This window comes from Anolis sagrei, chromosome X (assembly GCF_037176765.1).
Source record: "Anolis sagrei isolate rAnoSag1 chromosome X, rAnoSag1.mat, whole genome shotgun sequence".
Lineage (NCBI taxonomy): Eukaryota > Metazoa > Chordata > Lepidosauria > Squamata > Dactyloidae > Anolis > Anolis sagrei.
In genome coordinates this window covers 31037466-31059541 of record NC_090034.1, presented here as the reverse complement: position 1 = coordinate 31059541, position 22076 = coordinate 31037466, and the positions used below count along the sequence as shown (strand labels likewise).

The 22076-nt window shown below is 44.8% G+C and overlaps 1 protein-coding gene across 13 annotated transcripts in view; it reads left to right on the top strand.

Moving 5' to 3' along the window:
- CUX2 (cut like homeobox 2) overlaps positions 1-22076 on the top strand; it is a 199329-nt gene that overhangs the window by 85250 nt on the left and 92003 nt on the right. For 9 of the 13 annotated variants that reach the window (XM_060786028.2, XM_067473089.1, XM_060786027.2 and 6 more), the window contains 2 exons: positions 13703-13813; positions 16171-16218. In XM_060786028.2, coding sequence (XP_060642011.2) covers positions 13703-13813; positions 16171-16218 — 159 coding nt within the window. The remainder of the gene's footprint in view (positions 1-13702; positions 13814-16170; positions 16219-22076) is intronic. The other 4 variants (XM_060786034.2, XM_060786033.2, XM_060786032.2 and 1 more) reach the window with 1 other exon arrangement.

Below are 22076 nucleotides of genomic sequence, written 5' to 3'. Positions count from 1 at the left end.
GTGTCAGATGCCTGCTTTTGATTGCAATTAGATGCCACGCTCCCTCTTTGCCCCCACCCGCAGCCTAATAATAATAATAATAATACCACTTTGGGGTTGAGAGTCCCACCCCCCACCCCCCACCCCGCATTTCTCTTCCTGCTTATGAAATCTCTTTTGTTTCTGTGTCCCTGAGCCCCTTCGCTGGACCTTTACAGTTGACTGGATGAAAGATTATGTTCCTCGCAGGAGTCCCTTCTCTCTCAGGCGGGATGTAATCGTGTTACAGATCATTGGATTAGCATTTCTACGGTTCAGGTAATCCCTCGGGAATGTGGAACCTTGTCTCTGCCCTATCGTGTACCCCCTGAAATCTGGTGGAGGCTCTTGAGGGCCCCTTATAATACTACAATGCTATGCTGTCCCCATAATACAAGAAGTCTCCGCTTGCTCTGGATGACCCTCCTGTGTTCAAATCTCTGCCTTGTCCTAGTTTCCAAGATGAGGGATGCTTTGGGGTGTCATGGTTAGGACAGCCCTTCCTAACTGATTTCTGGATGGCTGGAGCTGAGGACTGGTTTGAAAGCTGGACTGGGACTTAGAAGAACCCCTTTCCCGCCCTGGCACCAGAGCAAACATAACAGCCCAGGGGGTTTTACTTGTCTCTTCAGGGAACACACTCAAAAATGGATGCCAGATAAATTCAGGAAGTAACTAGGGAAGGAGAGAAAGCATGAAAAACTTTTTTTTTTCATCCAGCCTTGTTGTCCTGGTCAAGGATGATGGAAATGTAGTCCAGTGTCTCTGGAGATTACTTGTTTGGGAAAACCTGGATGAAGTCCCATATGAGTTCGAGCAACATTGTTTAGCATCCCATGGTACATTAAGATGACTCTGCTGCCCCTTTTGCAATTGGCGGAAGGCCTTTCCAATTGACAAATCAAACCAATTGGAGTCAGCCCTGACTGTCTTCTTCTATTCTTGAGAGTCCTGGTTCAGGTTGGAGGGAGGCCCACAATCCAGGGCCCGAGGTGGAGCCAGGCCAGCTGCCCAGCCCTGCTGCTGAAAGCTCTCAGAGCCCGATGGAAAACTCTCTGGCGGCTGCTGTTTTTCTTTCTTTGGGAAATCTAATATATTGATTAGCTTTCTTCAGAACAGCATCAATAAAAGTATATAATGGCACGGCTGGGCCCAGTGGCGTCTTCCTTCTGCTGGCCTGAAAGCCGTGCACCCCCCCCCCCCCCAAATTGGCAGGAACCCGATATCAGCTCTTACCTTGACAGGAGTGGGCATGGCTCCTTCGGGTCTGACCAGGCTTGGCACCATCCCTAGTAGGCCCTGTCAGCAGATTTCCTTTGCAGCGCTCAACTGGAATGAGGGTGGTTGGCAGCCCCAGGACCAGAGCCGTCCATAAACCAAATCTCTCCAGATTGCCAGTTTCCACCCAAAGATGGACAGGGGCTTGGCTTATGAGCCTTGTCAGGGTAAATCTCCTTAGTATCTCACAACCAGCACAACCAGTGGCCATGCAGGCTGGGGAATTCTGGTTCTTAGAGTCTCAAATTCTTTCCTTCCAAGTTTTGATTCTCCCAGCCCAGCATAGGTTTCCAGAGGGGAAATTGCTCGCTAAACTGGTATTGTAAGCCTGATGGGAATAACTCCTACTTTCCAAAAGGCTCTCAAGTGATTATTTGGGGAATTTGTCTCTTTCCAAGGATAAAGTTGTCACTTTTTCATCTGTAAGTCCTTTGTCTCTTTGGTAGTAGATCTGGTGAAGCAAGGAAAGCCTGTTTTAGTGAAGGCAATCGCAGTGCTGTTTGTAAATGATGTTTACGTTGGTCTAATCCTCCATGCTAAAGATCAACATAGTGAAATTACAGGGCATGCCAAGGATTAATGCCATCTGTGGGATGCTCATGGTTTCAGCTTGTCGATGCACTGGAGCATTCATTCTGCCAGTTGCATTATGAGTCTTTTCCTCCAAATTGGCAGTTAACACGGAGCTGACAAAGCTGTAACACAAGCTGGTTGTGGAGTCAAATGATGTGTACTTTGAGGTGTTGTCGTAGGGGCTGTTTTTGCACAGACCAGAACCTCAAAGAAGAGAAGAGATGGGGTTTCTAGCTGTGCCCTATTTCTCAGTCATAAGGATTGGGGTACAGCTGCATTAATAACATTTCTTCAAGCAGGCATAGAATAGGCTATGGCAAATCATACAGAGAAGACGGATGATTTGTTGTCTTCTACTGCTTATTTTGGCTCACTGTTTTGAGCAATTTGGCCAAAACATTTCCAAGTATGGTTCTTTTTCACCAGGAGAGCTAGAAAGGCAAGCAATGGTTTACAAATCGAAGTAGCCCTTCTCCAAAAGGAAGGCAGTGATCACCTTGGCCTGTTGGGTTTGGCTGCTTAGAGTTGGCTGCCCTTCCAGTGAAATATTTTTCTCCCTGTCCCACAAATAGCCTTGCATTTTTTTCTAGGAACTCGTTTGTGACAGATTTATTTCTTGCACAGCTTGAGAGAGGAAGGCAGAGCAGGCTTGGGATGGTTTCTGAAGGAGAGAACAATTTTGCTGTAATTAGGCAGAGGCATAAAAAGCTGGATAAGGAAATGCTTGCCGAGGCACAATTGGTTATTAGCCGTTGATCAGTTATCTCAGCAGATCGTTGCGGCTGGCATGCAAGGCATCTGCAATAATAGGCATCTTGATGAACAGATTTACATATCTTTTGAGGAACAAAATTCTGTATTCTCTTTCTTTGCTCCCATTGTAACCAACCCAGTACATCTGCGAGACAAATGTACAATAAACGCGGGGAGAGTCAATTTTACTTTCCCAAAGCCTCAAACTCTCTGAAGAGCTGGTGCAGTAGATATAGGGGACATACATTCCAGTATAAGGGCAAGAGGGCATTTCAGCCACTCTCCAGAGTTAGGCAAAATGAAATCACCTACCGATGGCAGAATGATAAATAATGGAACAGGAGCTATAACTCATCAAGTGGCCCCAGCTGTGCCCCGTGGCACACAGATTGCCATTTCCTTTAGGTTCAAGCCATTTGGCTATGATGCCCCACTTGTGCTTGTGCTGAGGAAGCCCACCAGACCAGTTCATGCTCCCCTGGAGAACAAACTCTGGCTCAGCCAACCTTCCCCAACTCAGTGTTGAGCTGGGGGTGATGGGAGTTGTAATCCAACACATCAGGAAAAAAGAGTAGATTGGAGAAGGCTCCTCCACTCCTACCCCGGACAATCTAAATACAAACTGTATTGATGCCCCAAATGAAAGCACCTGTAACTGGACCACCGTCCCAAGCCTGATGCTCTTATTTCCATCCAGCTGTGGCAAGAACAATGGGCAGCAGAAAGAGAAAGGAAGAAGACAGTGTGGAACCTTCTGACGCTCATTTGGTCGCTTTGCTCTGATTGTCAGGTTCTGGCCTTGACAGAGATCAAAGACAGGCATCTTGGCCTATGCTGTATGCATGCCAAAAAACACATGACATCAAACTGTTTGGGTTCAGGGAATGGGTCCTGATACTTGGTGAACAACTATGGCCTGATTTCTTACTCAATACATCAGGGGTAAGGAATGTGTGGTCTCCAGATGATGTTGGACTACAGCTCACATCAACCGTAGCCAGCAGATGATGGCTAAAGACAACTGAAGGTCCGTGGCTGCCATGTATCAAAGCTGTAATTGTTGCTGGGCCATCCCTTCTGGCTATCTCTTCTTGTGTGCTAACAAAAATGCTCTCTTCTTTGGAGAAGTAGAACTGAAAGGAAGAGGTTGGGGGAAGCTTCCCTTATCCCACCTGTTAAGCTTTTTGGCCCCTTTGCGGCAGTTAGGGAGGTGAATTGCCCTTGTTCTGTGCGGAACCGAACAGTTTGCATAGACTCCCTTCCTCTCACAGTGCCTTTCCATGTACGAAGGCTGAGCCATGATGCATTCCAGTTCCCCAAATCCCCTTTTTGTGTCTTGTCTGGGAGTCAGTGGGCTGCGCCGCTCTGCCCTTTGAAGACAATCCTGCTCTCTCTCCATCGGCTATGATCTGCCCCTAATCTAAAATGGAATCTCTGGGCTTCAGGCACTTTATCAAAACGATTGTAATGGGATCTTGAGAAGGACAGCAATTTTCAAAAGCGCGTTAGACATTCATTTCAGGAAAAAAGATGAAAGTTGATTTGGGGAGGTGGGGCGGGAGAGGGGAGAAGTGACACTGAGGGGGGGGGGGGAGCATGCAGTGCTGTGGGAAGTATTCCTCAAGCTTGAGCTGCATGCCCTGGGGAGCCCAGCGAGGCAAGGCAAACCATATACTGTAGTTTAAATCCAAGGTCTACAAAGCACTGCCTAAGCACCTAACCAGAGGAACCTCTGTTGAAGACTAAATACCTCATCACATGGACATTGAGAAGCATAGGGGCCCATATGTCTAGCAAAGGCAATTGTCCCTTTCTATTACCAATCGTCCCATTTCAAGTTCTGTCTTCCCATCACACGTGTTTGCCTCTTCAGCTTTTCCCCGTCGTTGCCCAGGTTCTAAATCATCACATGGAAAGCCTTTTCTCCACCCCCTCCATCTTACTTTTTTTTAAAAAAGGGAAAATCTTCTTACTTACCTCCATCACACAGGATTGCCTCCTCCACCTTTAGCTCAACCATCCGCTTAGAGGAGACACAAGGCATCATTCTGAAACGCCACTTCTATGTGCTGCTTTCCTCCCCAAACCCCATTCTTAATACATAGGATGATAGAATCACAGAATACTAATAGAGTTGGAAGAGACCACATGGGCCATCTAGTTCAACCCCCTTCTGCCTTTGTGCATGAAAAGCACAACCAAAGCACCCCTGACAGATGGCCATCCAGCCTCTGTTTAAAAGCTTCCAAGGAAGGAGCTTCCACTAGACTTTGAGGCAGAGTTCCATTGCTGAACAGCTCCTCTTACAGTCAAGAAGTTCTTCCTCATGTTCAGGTGGAATCTGTTTTCCTGCCATTTGAAACCATTGCTCCATTGAGTCCTAGTCTCCAGGGCAGCCGAACGGAAGCCTGCTCTCTCTTGCTTAGGACAGCCTTTCAGATACTGAAACATGACGATCCATGTTTCCTCTCAGCCTTCTTTTCTGCAGGCTAAACATACCCAGCTCTTTAAGATGCTCTTCATAGGGATTCATGGTCTCTAGATCTTTGATCATTTTAGTTGCCGTCCTCTGGAAACCTTCCAGCTTAGAGTCAATATCTCTTTTAAACTGTGGTGCCCAGAATTGGACACAGTATTCCAGGAAAAGAGGTCTAACCAAAACGGAATAGAGAGGCACCATGACTTCCCTCGATCTGGACACTCTACCCCTTTTGATGCAGCCCAAAGTCCCATTGGTTTTTTTAGATGTTGTGTACACTCTTGGCTCGTGTTCAGCTTGTTATCCACAAAGACTTCAAGGTCTTTTTCACATGTGACTCTGTTGTCGAGCCAGGTGTCACACACTCTGTATCTTTGCATTTCATTTTTTTTCTGCCTAAGTGTAGTATCCTACATTTGTCCCTGTTTAAATTCATTTTGTTAGTTTTGACCAATCAGCTCTCTAATTTGTTAAGGTTGTTTTGAATTCTGATCCTGTCGTCTGGAGTATTAGCCATCCTTCTTGATTTGGTATCATCTGCAAACTTCTGTGGGCTGTTTTCCTTCCCAAGCCCCATTCTTAATACACTTCTATGTGCTTTTTTCCTTCCTAAGCCATGTTCTTAAGATATCTCCCAAAAGATCATCCATCGGACCACCCCTCAAAACACCACTGCGCGAAGATGAAATGGGATGGACAAGCCTGACACTTTCTATCCCACGTATTTTCCAGCTGGAACTATGGATCTAAAGTGCGCTAGGAGTTCTGAACATGATTGTTTGCCTGTGTTCAGAGCTCCCTATTTTCAGGACACTTAATGTCCATTTCGAGGACAGAGGGGCATGGTTGATGGCCTGAAGTGAGCTTACGGCATATGGTGGGAATCTGTGCCTCTTTAACTGTACATGAAGTGTTCTACAAAGGGTAAAAACCTCAATGTGATGAAGTCCTGTGTTAGCGATCAACTCAGGTAAAATTTGTTTTTGTTTTTTTTTGGTGTCTATCATTGGTCTCTTATTGCTGTGCTTATACCAACAGGCAAATGGTCACTTTTGTCTGTTTCTTTTTTAACAACAACCACACACCTGAAGCTGTAGCCTTCTCTGGGTCATCATTTTTGATAGCTGATGGATACAGAGTTAAAAGGAGTGGCACAGCCAAATCTCCTTTGGAAAATGGCCACTTTTACAATGGGGAGGGTACGGTTGACCTTCCCTCAGAGGGCATCCAGTTCACACTACATAAGCATAGTATTTTAATTCCACTGTAACTGCCGTGGCCCCCCATCCTCTGACATATTGGAGTTTGTAGTTTCATGGTTCAGGGATTATTGGCCTGGTGGCTCTAGCGTTTCTCCTGCTTACTTGAACCCACACAAATGAAGTTGGGAGTTGCCTTTTACCCTAAAAGACCCAGAGTGAAAAAGCTACGACGGATCTTGTCTCTGGACTCTGCCATTCTTGGAAAGCTCAGCGCAAAGCCGTTAAAAAGCTGCTGACTCCCCTTTCTTGCGCCTGGTCTCTCCGGAGCCACTGGAGGCTTGGTTTTTATCTGCTTTTTCTCCAATATTTTTTTTATATCTAACAGTGAAATATTTATATGGTCCAATAAAAGGTGGAAAGCTTGCAATCTTGCTCAGATTCATCGGAGACCAAGAGGAGCTCCGTTGTACGAATTTAACACGCTGCCGTGACCCCTGGTAATTGACTCCATACATCTTTAGCATCAGGAATTTACATAATATGCAGGAAAATGATTGATAGCTCCTGGAAAGGGGCCTGTCTACGGGGAGGCCATGTGCACCGCCATCCGTCTTGTGCGCTGCCGCTTGTCATCCTGCCCAGCATTACATGGCAGGGATGCCACACCCCTCCGTGTCAGCCGGCCCCGCACCCCATCCGGGGAGGGGAAGCCTCTCCATTTTTTGGAGACGATGTCTTACATCAATTCGCTCCAAATCCAAGGAACACAAGGTCTCTGAAGGCATCTCCCTTGCTATTTTTTGCTTGGTCCGACAGTGGGGCTCTGGGCTTGAGGTGGTAGCCTCAGGTGATGCATTTTCAAGGTGGGCATTCAAAGCTACAACTTTTTGGGATGCTGTCCTGCACATGTCTGATTTATTTGGAGTCAGAATCCTAGAGCTGGAGGAGACTCCCCCAGGGCCATCTAATCCAATCCCTTGCCATGCAGGAACACACAATCAAAGCACTCTCAACAGATGGCCATCCAGCCCCTACTTCAAAACCTCCAGAGAAGAAGACTCCACTGCCCTGCAAGATAGCATATTCCATTGCTGAACAGCTCTTACCATCAGGAGGTCCTTCCTAACGTCTAGGTGAAATCTCTTATCCTACCATTTGAATTCATTGCTCCATTGTGTCCTTGTCTCCAGATAGCAGAAACCAAGCTTCCCCCCTCCTCAGTGTGACACCTTTTCAAATATCTACACCTGGCTGTCATGTCCCCTCTCAGCCTTCTTTTCTCCAAGCTAGAAATCTCCAGCTCCTTAAACCAGAGCATTTTGGTTGCCCTTCTCTGGACACACTCCAACTTGTCAGTATCATTCTTGAATTGCTTTGCCCATAACTGGACACAGGATTAATCCAGGTGACGTCCGACCAAAACAGAAGAGAATTGGACTGACTTCTCTCAATTGGACCCTAGACTCCTATGGATGCAGCCTAGAGCCACATTAGCTTTTCTAGCTCCTGCATCCCACTGTTGACTTATGTTTTGCCAGTGGTCTATTAAGACTCCTAGATCCCTTTCACACAACTGTATTTATGTTCATCCACTTAGACAGGGAACCTTCCCCCTGGGTCTGTCTAGCAAATGTTTAAAAATATATATCTTATCTATACACACAATAAAGGTGAAAATATGTGTGTGTGTGTGTGGTTGGGGTGTCCACTTACACAGGCAAGCTCCTGCCTCCACAAACAGCTGTAGCTTCCACTGCTCAGGAGACACCAATGGCCCTCCCGCTAATGAAATTGCAGGTTATAGAGCGTGCTGTAAACATGTACAAGAGCCCTGCCATGTCCTCCACAAATACCATACTGCCCACCACACAAGTGAAGGCTTTCATAGAGGGACAATTGCATCCTAGATTTTATGTGTTTCCTGCACCACAGGCATCCCAGTGTTTCTTTCTCTCTCCATGGGTGTGGAATTTGCATGACCCACCCACTTCCTCTTCCTTAACCCTTTCCTATTCTTTTCTATGGCACACAGCAAACAGAGGAATTGATCAGCAACTGAACATATTAGAGAAGTTTGCGGAAAATTCACCATGCTTTATAGGAATTGTAGGTCCTGAGATTTATAGTTCACCTGCAATCAATGAGCACTCTGAACTCCACAAATTTGGTCCAATTCCAAAGATGGAATTGGACCAAATTTGGCACATAGTGCCCCCATGACCAGCAAAAAATACTGGAGGTCTTTGGAGAAAATTAACTTTAATTTGGGGGACTTGCAGTTCACCTACATCCTGAGAGCACTGTGAACCCAAACACTGGTTGATCTGTTCCAAACTAGGCACACATACCTGATATGCTGAAATTTGATTACTTGGAGAGGTTTGGAGGGAACTGACCTTCCTTTCTGGGAGTTGCAGTTCACCTGCAACGAGAGAAACGGTGACCTCCACTGATGATGGACCTAGACCAAACTTGGCACACAGAACCCCCAAGACCAACTGAGCCTACTGGAGGAGTTGGAGAGGACTGAGTCACCATAGTGGGAATTGTAGTTTACCCTACAGCCAGAGAGCACACTGAACCCCACTGATGATGCATCTAGAGCAAACATGCCCAACATAACAAACTTTAAGTACTGATTGAGTTTTTCGGGGTTAACCTGGCATGATGTGAGTTGCGGTTCACCCACAACCTTATTCATTTTGTACAATTTTAAAAAATGATTTTTTTCAAATAACCCGGGCAACGTTGGGTACCCAAGCTAGTATGTAATAAAAACATCAGAGGTGGAGGAAAATATCTAGCTCAAAGTCTCTCTGAAGGAAACAAGTTGTTACTCTTCTCCTCCAAAGGACAGACAGAGATCACGCCAGGCAGGCCTCAATTGGAGGCAATGAGTGAGAAGACCCTGTCTTTCTGATCCAACTGTTTCACTTAGGAGAGAATGAAATGAATGAGAGTGGCACAAGAGCCTTAGGTCTTAGCTTCTGAGAGTACAAGTGGCTATTATAAAATTCTTGGTGCAAAAAGCTTTCTGGGACTACGTTGAGTGTATAGTTCGAACCAGAATGCATTGGGTTTTACAAGGTCTTTCGCCTTCTCTGCCAAAGGATGCTGGGGTCTCACCAAATGACAACTCCCAGGATTTCCTAGCATTGAGCCATGGCAGTTCATGTGAGGTCAAACTGCATGCATTCTACTATATAGATTGCATAATAATAATAATAATAATAATAATAATAATAATAATCTTTATTTATATTCTGCTTTATCTCCCCGAGGGGACTCAGAGCAGATTACAGGTACATATATGGCAAACATTCAATGCCATTATACAGTTGACAAAGACAGACAGTAGATAAATAGAGGCTTCCCTCTTTTCATCTCTGGCATCCGGCTGTGCTCAACTCAGCCATGGGGAGGTGCTGTTGTTCCATTTTCCACACTGAGAAGCCTATTGTCCATGGACTCATTTCCTGGTCAGATTTTTATATATTTTTGCTGGCATGTTTTTCAGGGCGCCTTTTAATTCCCCACCAAAGTGGTACCTATTTATCTACTTACATTGTTGTTTTCAAACTACTAGGTGAGCAGAAGCTGGGCTGACGGTGGGACCTCACCCCAACCCAGACTTGAACTCTTTAGCAGGCATTTTAACCCAGTGTTCTAGCCTGGCCCGAAAAGTAGCTGGAGCCACGTTGGCTGTAGGAGAGTTTCGAAATCCCACCTATTTCGGAGATGTAGCCAACGCCTTTGTTTCTGTGTTGTGAGCTTTTTTCTTTGGATGGCAAAGTCTCATATTTCTTCAGTGGGATTTCCACATGCACTCCAAAACCCAGCATGATCTGAATCCATACCTAAAACATTTCCCTGCACTGGAAGTGAACTGTGTGTGATTTAAAGGGCCCTACACAGAAGGTCAGCTTACTTAATCCTGCAGTTTTCATTTCCCCGTCTCCGCCCCAAATTCCACCAAAATTAAAAAGCCATCCCCATCTCTTGGAGGCTTATTTATAAACACTTAAAAGCAGGCATAAGTTATGGTTTGGATGCCTTCCTCTTCCAGTGATATACATCCGCTGGTGTGGCACAGCCTTGGAATATTTTTAAAACAGATCACAACAGTGCAATATGGTGCCCCCTTCCTGGTTTGACACGAGTGTTGTTTCTCTTACAAATTGGAAGAAAAAAATATAGGAGTTCTTAACCATATTGATTTATCAACTGCTCCATTCATTTGAACTTTTGGAATTGGTGTTTGTTTCCCTCGGTTTTCATGGATCTCAACCCTGCCTTTTTTGGCTGCATGATATATTTCCCTCTCTTCAAAACATTCAGTCCTGTTGATGCTTGCACCTTTTTTTGCTTTCCAGGACTTGGAAAGTTATTTTTGAAAAGTGATTTGTTTGAAATCGACTTTGTTGGCATTGCTTGTATCCCATTTGAAAAGTAACGTGTTGTGGCACCACATTTGGAAAGCAACTTGGGGAAGCGCTTGTTGGATGGCCCACTGCTTTTAGGGGGCATCTGCACTGAAGTATTAATGCTTCAGTTTGACCCCACTTCAACTGCCATGGCCCAGTGCTGTGGAATAATAGGAATTGTCATTTGGTGAGGCATGAGCACTCTCTGGCAGAGAAGACTGAAGATCTTGTAAAACTATAATTCCCAAGATTCCATAATATTGAGCCAAGGCAGTTGAAGTGGTGTGACTCTGCATTCCTTTTACAGTGCAGGTACATCCTAGAAGCAGGATCAGAGGGTGTGTTGACACTGAATGCAATTTGATTCCACTTTAACTACCATGGCTTATGCTATTGAATTCCGGGATTTGTAGTTTGGTGAGGTACCAGTGAAATAGAGCAAGGTAAAGCAACCGCGGATAGTGAGATCCGGGCTGAGGTTAGCGAGACACAAAGCACAGATATCAAGCCTCGATAAGCAGATACTGGTACTGGTGACAGGCTGCCCTGTGGGTCGGTGTACCTGGTGAGACGAAGAAGCTAAAATCCAATATTCCCAAATAAATCTCGTCAAGTTGAAGAAGAAGCTGATGAGGTGTTTTATTTAATCAGTTGAAAGTGTTGCCAGCTCACGGTAATCTGCCAAAGAAAGCTGAGATACCATACATTGCAAAACAAACATTTTTATACAGTTCCGTCCTTTGAAATTCCCACTCCCGCCCAGCTGGACCCGACTTCGCCATGTTTGGTTAAGGGCTGTTGATGTCACAAAAGGATTCCCTGCTGAGGCGGGACTGTGGCAACTGCCGGCCAATAGGAAAGCGTTCCCTGCTACTAATGCAGATCCCTGCCCTCCAATGGCAGACAAGGGGGAAGAAAGGTGACGAGTCTTAAGTGGATTATTGGGTAATAGCCAAGAGACAAACAAAGGGGGCCATCAGGTCCCATGCGTTTTATTGTAATAATAATAGCGATATGAGTCTCCAGTGAATGGGTCCAGTGCCTTTGGCACTGCTGTCCAGTGAGTCCAAAAGGAGAAATATTGTCCTTACTGATAGGATTAAGTGGTCTGTTTCTGGGAAAGGGGAAATGTCATTGTTGGAGAATAGGGCATGACCCCCTGACGTACTGGAAGTCATGCCATGTGATAAATGGTGGTAATGTCCAGGTGGCTGAGACAAAGGGCAGGAGGAATGGATCCTGTCATTCTTTGCCCAGTCAGTGGTCTATGGGACTAGTAGAGATGGACTGGCCCAAAGGTGATGGGTGATTGAGTCCTTATGTAGATGATACCCAGGAAGACAGCTGGATGAACTTCCTGTGTCAGGAAATGTGGCCGAAACATCACCATAAAGACTTGGTCAGTAGCATGCTTCTCCAAAAAGGATTTTATATTGAGACATAAAATATAATATAATGTTGGCTCTTTGGCTTAGAAATGGAGATTAGCACCAACCCCCAGAGCCGGACACGACTGGACCTAATGCCAGGGGAAACCTTTACCTTTACTTAAATGCACACACACAAAAGGGTCTGTGGATATCGCGGGAACTCTGTGAATGTCTAGTTAGATGTCCCCAGGGAAGGGAAGATGTACACAAGAGATTTGCGGATACTGGGGAAAACCCTGTGAATGGGTAGGTCTCAGTATCCACGGGGAGGCTAAAGTTGACACGAAGTTTTGGGAGCAAATGTTAGATGAATGCAAGGAGAAATGGGAAGGAGAGTTCTGCTTCAAGGACGGTGGAGGGCCATGTGGGCCATGTGGCCCGAGCAGCCACCGAGTCAACTGTGGAACGTGGAAGTGGGTGAGAAAAGGACTCAGAGAGTGAAAGGGGAGATGGAGAGCCAGAAATTAAGGATAACCATGTTTATTTAGGGGTTAAAGACAATATAACTAATAAAGAAGGGGAGAATGTGCCAAAAATGTATCCTGGGCACTGGTAGCTGCTGCTGGGCTCTTCCATGCATCCGGACGGCCAATCCATGAAACGTTCGCTCCCGCCACCTGCTGAACTCTCCGCTGCGTTGCCAAGTTTATTAAATTAATATTTTGACCTGGATAGGGGGTCCACACTCGACAACACCAGCACTCTTGGGCAGAGGAGGTTGAAGACCTTATAAAACTACAGCTCCCATGATTCCATAGCACTTAAAGTGGTGTCAAGCTGAATTAATTCTACAGTGTAGATCAGGGGTCAGGAACCTTCGGCTCTCCAGGTGTGGTGGACTTCAACTCCCACAATTCCTTGGGCCAAGGTAAGCCTTTGGGGCAAATGCCGAGCCTCAAGGAATTGTGGGAGTTGAAGTCCACCACACCTGGAGAGACCTTCGGCTCTCCAGGTGTGGTGGACTTCAACTCCCACAATTCCTTGGGCCAAGGTAAGCCTTTGGGGCAAATGCCGAGCCTCAAGGAATTGTGGGAGTTGAAGTCCACCACACCTGGAGAGCCGAAGGTTCCCCATGCCTGGTGTAGATGCACCCAGAGTTAGCTTCCTTGAGCTTTTTGTCCAAGAAAGGTGGGATATTAATGTTGGAAATAATAATTGGGCATCCGATGTCATGACCAGCTCTCCATTTTCCCAGTTGCCTTCAACTCTGTCTCATCGCCATCGTCATTTCTATCCTGATTTATCTCTCTGAAAAGAGACCCAAAGCACCTATTACCAAAAACAACACTATAGACTTTTGATTTGTGTCCCCAGTATTTACAAATGGTTGTCGTGTGATGTTTGAGTCAATTGGCCAGTCATGAAAAAGCCTCCAAACCAGATTTGTACATCTTTGGTTTTCGAGTCAATATGGGGAAAGCATTTGCTTTGGGAAAAGTTCTGTGTGAGCCCAGAGGTGTTAAACCCCAGAACCCCTCTTCAACCACTCTTTCTCTTTTTCTCTCCTCCCCCTATATGTTCTCTTTTGGTTGCATTTTGTTGCAGAAGGAGCTGAATTCTGTGGCTTCGGAGCTGGCAGCTCGGCAGGAAGAAAGCGAGCATTCTCATAAACATTTAATTGAACTCAGCCGGGAATTTAAGAAAAATGTACCTGAGGTACAGTAGATTTGCTATTATGGAATTAACATGGCGGGGAGGCATATTCCCACCTGCCCACATTCAAGCCGGCCTGTTTTTTGCAATGTGCAGTGGTTTGGTTTCCTACAAAGTGGGGGATTAACAAGCAAAGGAGAAGGTAATTGGCCACAAACACCAATGGTAGGACCCCCCTCCCCCCCAAACAATGTTCAGTTATTGGCCATTAAGACTGCAAAGCTCGGAGAGCCTTGTTGCAGGTTATCCTGGCACTTGCCTCTCTGAGCAGATGGAGTGCCACCTTGTTATATGTTGATGTCTTTGCTTGCTCTTCTTCCTCCTTCCCAATAAAATTTATTTTAGTTGCTTTGACAGCTGAGGGCTTCCCTCCCCCTCATGCCAGCCTGCCATTATGTTCCTTCCTGGCATCAACATGGAGAAGATCTGTTGCGGAGGCTCAGAGAAAAGGAACTATCTATTCTTAAGCTTCATTGATGGATGGTCTGGAGATCAAGGAATAGGAGAGTCCTAGGAAATCCCCAAACCCTAAAGGCATAATTCCATCCACTTCGGACACATCATGCTTCTTTGGTAGTCTAAAAACTATAGCTGCTGGAGGAGCCACACACAGTAAGGAATGGGAGAATTGATGAGAGCATTGATGCTCTCTTGTCTGAAGTGGCTCAAAGGGCCTGAAAACTCCTCCTTGAATTCTAACTGTTAATAATACAATAATAGTACACTTCATTAGCTGTTCAGCAGTGGAACTCTCTGCCCCAGAGTGTGGTGGAGGCTCTTTCTTTGGAGGCTTTTAAACAGGCTGGATGGCCATCTGTCGGTGGTACTTTGAATGCAATTTTCATGCTTCTTGGCAGGGGATTGGACTGGATGGCCCATGAGGTCTCTTCCAACTCAAGGATTTTATGATTCTATTTATATTCTGCTCTATCTCCCCGAGGGGATTCAGAGCAGACTACAGTATACACATATATAGGCAAACATTCAATGCCTTTTGTACAGTGAACAATGACATACAATATACAAACAAAGGCAAAGGTTTCCCTTTCCCCGGCGTCTGGAGGCGATGCTGAATTCTGGCCATGGAGAAGTGGTCTTGTTCCATTTTTCCATACCGAGGAGCCTGTTGTCCATAGACCCTCCTGGTTGTGTTTTGCCGGCATGGCTGCATGGGCGCCTTTTACCTTCTCGCCAAGGCGATACCTATGGATCTACTCACATTACATGTTTTTGAACTGCTAGGTTGGCAGGAGCTAGGGCTTTTTCAACTTTTGTATTCATGGTTGTTTCCCCTCTACTTTGTTTTAACGTGTTGTAAGCCACTTGAATCCTGTGCTGGGAGTAAGGTGGGATGTCTATTCAATAAAATCAGTAGATCAATCAACCAATATAGAATATCTCTCATTTGTTAGGAGGAAAGCGCAAAACACAACCTCTCCTACCACTGAATCAGCCTCAGAGGAAGGGAATTCTGAATCTGGCCAAGAAACTGTGATAGGGTTGCTAGAAGTCAGAAATGCTTTGAAGGCCCACAACAACAACAGCAACAACAGCAATGTTGCCACACATAAATAATAATAATAATAATAATAATAATAATAATAGTTCGACTTGTGATTTTGTGATACGAAATCCAACATATAGATCTTATTTTCTGTGTTTTTGTGTCAGTAAAATAATATGTTTTATTTATATTCCGCTCTATCTCCCTGAGAGGACTCAGGGCGGATTACAGTACACATATATGGCAAACATTAAATGCCATTATACAATTAACAAAGACACAGTACATAAACAGAGGCAAAGGCTTCCCATCTTTTTCCATCTCTGGCATCTGGAGGCTGTGCTTGACTCTGGCCACAGGGTGCGGGCTGCTGTCGCTCCATCTTCCATGCTTTTGTTGTCCTTAGATGCTCTCACATGGGCATGTCCACATGGGCGTCTTTTTTACCTCCCTTCCAAAGTGGTACCTATTTATCTACTCATATTGCTGTTTTTGAACTGCAAGGTGAGCTGAAGTTGAGCTGATGGTTGGGAGCTCACCCCAACCTGGCTTGAACTGTCGACCTGCTGTGCTAATGCCCGGCCCTTTTTCTCATGATCTAAGGCATCATCAGAACCCAGAGAAAATATCTTTCTGCCTCTTTCTGCCTCATCAGAATGATTGTGTTTGTTATCAATATGCAAATGTAATCAGTTAATTAGAGGAATGAAATGTGTAAAATTAATTAAGGCTCAGGTTTCTTTAAGGAACTGGACACCCTGCCTTAATATGAATTAGAATCCAGATTAGTAAAAGCCTTTCTTGGTTTAACAGTTTTAACCTAATTGAGAATACCCCTGGCTTTTTATCTTTTCAGGGGGTCCGAGATATGGTGGCACCCGTCCTAAAGAGCTTCCAGGCTGAGGTAAGGCACCTTCTGTCTCCAGATATGAGTTTCCATCTCTTTTTGTCCAACTTTTTTCCATACCTACTTGTTGGCAATCCCAAAGGCTTGTTATGTCTGTATTCCTCTGTGAAACGGTGAGGGCATTTCAATATGATATATTTTGCAAGTTTATGCCAAGATAAGGTTCTGTTTGGCCTTGAGCTTCTATTTTGTGTCTGGAAATGGTCTTGGGGTGCTTTATGAACAAATCCATAACTTGATGCATCCTGGGAATTCTTTCCCAAGTGTCTTGGACAGATCTCCAAAAGAGAGAAAAAGAGCAATATTTGTGGAGAAAATGCTAATATCTGTGTATATAACCAACCCTTGTATATGGATGCCACCTAAAGAAGTGCCTTGAGTGATCTTGGAATTCTTTTGGTGAGTTGTGGTAGCAGTTTTAGGGACAACATGTCGTTGATTTCATTGATTTATTGCATTTATTCCCCATTTTTCCTTCTGTGAGTAGATGGCAGTGCATGTGGCCCTTTTCTTCCCTGTCTTATCCTTTCATCCGGAGGTTGGCCAGGTGGAAAGAGTTAGTTGGGAATGGAACCTGGATCTTTCAAGTTTCAGTGCAGTAGTGGAACACCTGGCTATGGAACACCCTTCTTAGGGACATTAGATCTGCCCCCTCCCTTTTGTCTTTCCGAAAAAAAGTCAAAACCTGGCTATTCGAGCAGGCGTTTGAAAACCGACGCAGGATTATGGAACAATTGGACTATGAGATTGGATTATGTTTTTATCTAGGAGATGAAGTGATTTGTTTTTTACTACTGTTATAGTTTTAATTGATATGTTTTTAAATGTGTTAAATGTTTTTATGATATTGTTGGCATTGAATTGTTGCCATGTGAACCACCTCGAGTCGCCTGCGGGCTGAGAGGGGCAGTATACAAATGTAGCAAATAAATAAATAAATAGTCCAACCACTAGACCACAGGAGTAACTTTATCTGGGGGAAGTGAATGGTCAAGCTAACCAGTAGTCAGGTATAGTTTGAGAACAACTCCAATGTGATGGAGTCACCCCTGAATGAGGGAGCTTTATTGACCCATTAGGGGACTTGATCCCTGATAGTGGCCATAGTCAACCCTGATGGCATGAGCTCAAAGCTCTCTTTCCTCGCAAGTCTTTGTGGCCCTGGGTCCCACTTCTTTTTTGACTGTTTAACATATGCCAGCAGAAGTTGCCCCTATAGTTTCTGTTGGCTCCTTTTCTATGTATCATTTTCAAGGCATTCCAGGTGTGGAAATGAGATCCATTCTGGCTCTAAGCGCAGCCATGACTGGGGAAGATTTAAATTCTACCAGGGGGGGGGGGGGTGAGAGAGGAAGAGGGAATGCAGGCATGTGAGAAAAATCATGCGTTGGGACGTTCCTAAAATGATCGTTTGTCTCCTGGGGTTTTTTTTTGGGGGGGGGGGGAGAAGAAGGTGGCCTGCCTCCTGTGCTGTTGCGTTCTGTTGTGTTTTGCTCCAACCCCCCAGAGAATCTCTGGCGCACGGCAACAACACATTAGAGGCTGTCATCTTGCGAGCTTTGTGTTACTTTTAAATCTGTCTCTTTGGAACGATATAACAGCAGAAGGAGAAATATGAAACAATAACTGGATTTACACAAATGTGGACTGATTTCCATATTTTTCATCACTTCATTTTATTACCCGGTTTTTACTGATATGCTTATTTATTTATAGGGCAATCCGGTATTGATTCATTCCGAAATGCTCGGCATAAACACATAAAAGAGAGTGATAACAATAGGAATATATTTCTCGTTGCTTTAAATACTGCCTATTCTCCTAGCAGACCTTGTTAGGTCCTCTGGGAAAACAGCAGGAACATGCCTGGGAGCGCATGTGGGCACTTTCCAATGCAGAATGGTTCTGCCAGGGAGGAGAGGTGGCAAACCACACTGCCACCATGACCTCCTGACTTGTGACAAGGGGTAAGCGCATTTTATCTTGTCTAGCGGTGGTGCTGGTTACCATTGTCTAGCCTTGACTCTGAACTCTGCAGTTTCCCTGCGGGCAGGTCACTCTGGCTGACTGCTGGTAGTGGAGTCTGCAGTCTGGGTGCCCAAAGTGCCTGGGTCAACAGAGAGGGCAGGGCGTATGCAAGAGACTCCCAAGTATGTGAATGAAAGGGTGTTTAGGTGCATGGCTGGATGAGACAGGAAGGCAAGCACTGAGTGTTTACTTTGCATCCTCCCTGCCAGACTGGCCCCTGGCATCGCTCTTAAGATACATGGTTCACCACAGCAGGCATGTTGTTATCAATTTGGCCTCCTAGCACTGTTCCCATTATCATTGAACAATGTAGACTCTGACAAGCACAGGGTATATTTAAATGTCCCCTCCGTGCGTTTGGTGTCGCTGACTCCTAGGTAAGTGTCCAGAGGATCGATTCCATGCAAACTTTTAACTACTGGCCTCTGTCTTCCCATTTCATAGTGTGTGTTCCTTTCTGATTCATACTATCTTAGCATATTGGTGATCCAGTTTTGTCTAGCTTCTTCTTGAGGGAGACTCATGCCTCCCTGCCATGGCTACCCATCCTAGGACTCATGGAGGTTTAGCCGTGTGATCCTGCTTTAGATAATAATAATAATAATAATAATAATTATTATTATTATTATTATTATTATTTGCCAATACATCATGCAGTCCTTGGGAAGTGTCTGACGTGTGATCCAATACAACAGCCAGCAGAGTGTTCTTGTCTGCTGTGGACTCATCTTGTTGTGTTTCAAATAATAATAATAATAATAATAATAATAATAATACAATTCATTTAGATTCTGCTTTATCTCCCCAGAGGGACTCAGAGCAGATTACAATACACATATGAAGCAAACATCCCATGCCTTTTTACACACACAGTGAACAATTACATACAACACAGAAAAAGGTAAAGGGCTTCTCCGTTTTTCTATCTCCAGCGTCTGGAGACAATGCTCAACTCCGACCATGGGGAGGTGCTCTTGTTCCATTTTCCATGCCAAGGAGCCTGTTGTCCATGGACATCTCCAATTGTGTGGCCGGCATGTCTGCATAGGGCACTTTTTGCCTTGTCAATGAGATGGTACCTTTTGATCTACTTGCATTGCATGCTTTGAACTGCTAGGTTGGCAGGAGCTAGGGCTGACGGTCAAGAGCTCACCACGACTTGCAGCTTTGAACTGCCAACCTTCCAGTTAGCTAATAGTGGTGTATCCTGAACCCGGGTTCCTCTGAGTGCAGAACCACTTTTCCCACTGCCATACTGACCCTTTTTTGGACCAACTCTCATTGTGACTCATGGCATTTCAGCAAAATGGGCCTCCACAAGGGGCCATGTTTACCAGTGCCCTGACTGTCCAGGGAAAGGGAGACATTGCGCCTCTACTGCAGAAATAGTGGACAGGAGGGAAGGAGATAGTGGAGAAGGGAAAGGCTTTCATTTTCTTAACTGGATTAAAGAAATTAAAAACCTAGCTTTCATTTTTTTTTTCATCAAGGCAGAGACAAAAGGCCGCCCACGACAGACATGGTGTGGCAACAGCTCGAAGTGGCCAAAGTTCCGAGTCTCCTTGCAAGTGGAGGAAAGAGCAAAGCCAGAGCCCCGCTAATTACAAAAGTTGCTTTATGAAAGATAATTCAAAGCAATAATTTAGCAAACATAATCAAGTAGCACAGATGGGGATTCTGATGAATAGTTTGCAACATGTAATTAGCAGCTCTTGCAGTTACATATCATTAACCCTCGGAGCACAAAAATTATTTTCTCATTATTAGATGAAAAGGTAAAATTAAGCTGACTAGACAGTTAAGGAACAAACTACAATTAATTACCTTCATTTATTACAGTCATTATTTGAAACTCCCCCCTCTCTCCCTCCTTCTTTTTCTCCTCCTCCTTTTGTGGGATGGATGAAAACATCTAAATTAAAAGTTTTAGTGCATTAAAATGAAGGTGAAATATTGATGGTGGAAAGAGACCTAAAGAAGGAGTGCTAGACAAAGATGGAGAGTCCAATCACTGGAACTCTTTCCATGATACCCAGCCCAGTATGTTTCCCAAAGCAATTTTAGAAAACTCAAAAGAAACATGGGGCAAATACAGGACAACAGAAACAGGCCCAAGGCATTCTGTTCATGTAAAGCTGAAATGAGATACAAGATTATTATCAGGTGAGCTCTGACCCAATGGTGGTCGTCTTTAGCAGTATCACTATCCTGGACAAACAAAGCAGCATCTTCTCGGGGGCTTCCAAGCCTGCTTCATGCCAGCTATCTTCAGAGGTTCTTGAAGTTCAGGACTCATTTTGATTTTCTCTGCCCATATTAAAATGGCTCCAAATGGCTGCTTTCCATCTTCTTTGCTCCATTGTTTTCCGTCTCCAGCCACTGAAGCTGTCATTTGTATTCCAAGCTTGTAAAGATACCTTCATATGGAGTGTTGATTGTCCAATCGCCCTGTCTTATTTGCTAAATTTCATGGGGCTCAGTCAACAACAGTTTCTATTTTCAATCCTCTTGAAGTTTCCTTCTGCTTCTTCATTATTATTATTATTATTATTATTATTATTATTATTTCCTTACCAGGGCAAAAAAAAATGATAAGAAGGAAAAGAGGTCAAAAAGGTGACAGGAAATGAAGTGGCATAACTTCCAGTCACCCTTTTGAGAGGGACTGCAGAGGACAATGGAGGCATTTGGCCTTGGTGTCAGGGGATATTTGTCCTGTGCAGAGAGGATTGGGTTGGCATTGATCCCTGGCCCCCATCAGGGCCATGGTGACACAATGGGTTAAACCCTTGTGCTGCTGAACTGCTGACTGGGAGGTTGGTAGTTCAAATCTGCGGGACGGGGTGAGCTCCCGCTGTTAGCCATAGCTCCTGGCAGGCCCGTAGCCAGGATTTTGATTCGGGGGGGGGGGGGGGCTGAGTTTGAGTGAAGGAGGGTCTACCCTAGCAAACTTTTTGTATTGTTACCCCAATACCCCCATGCATATGGGATATATTGAGTATGCTGGTCAGATCATGATATGAATAAACATAACAGTTTCAATAATGCACCGGGAAGGCTTTCTCGCGGACCACCATGAGAATTTCGGGGGGGGGGGGGGGAGACTGAAGCCCCTCAAGCCCCCCCCCCCCCGGCTACATGCCTGGCTCCTGCCAACCTAGCAGTTTGAAAACATGCAAATGCGAATAGATAAATAGGTACCGCTTCGGCAAGAAAGGCATAAGACACTCCAAGCACTCATGTTGATCACATGACCAGGAGGTGACACGGTAGGGTTGTTTTTTTTTTTAGCCCTTCTATAAACCCTACCTTTAGTTTAGTTTATTGGATGCTTATACCATAGGTCTTTCACATACAAGGCAAGGCAAATAAATAAATACATGAACACCAGATTATTAAATACAATATAAAATACACAATAAAATCCTATAAATCATTAAAATGCTACATATATCGATGGCAAGATGCACCTTTAAAATACTACATAATGTATAGACTCATACCTGCGTAATTAAAAACCGAGTAAAAGCAAATAGATACAGCATTATTAAAACTACATAAACAGCCACTATTAGTTGAAAGCATCCCCAGCACAGTCAACTGCAATATCAGAGATTAGTTTTGCCTGGATTTTCTGTGCTGCCAGGGCAAAAAGAGACACCTTGTGAGTAACCACGGGGTTAGTGTCAGCCAAGAGATAGAAAATCTTTTCGGACACAGTGTTGGTCTGAAGGAGGTGAAGAATAAACCCCAGGATTTTGGTTCTTGGATCAGAATACAAAGGGCAGAAAAGCAAATAGTGAGGCAGATCCTCAATTTCCGGGGCC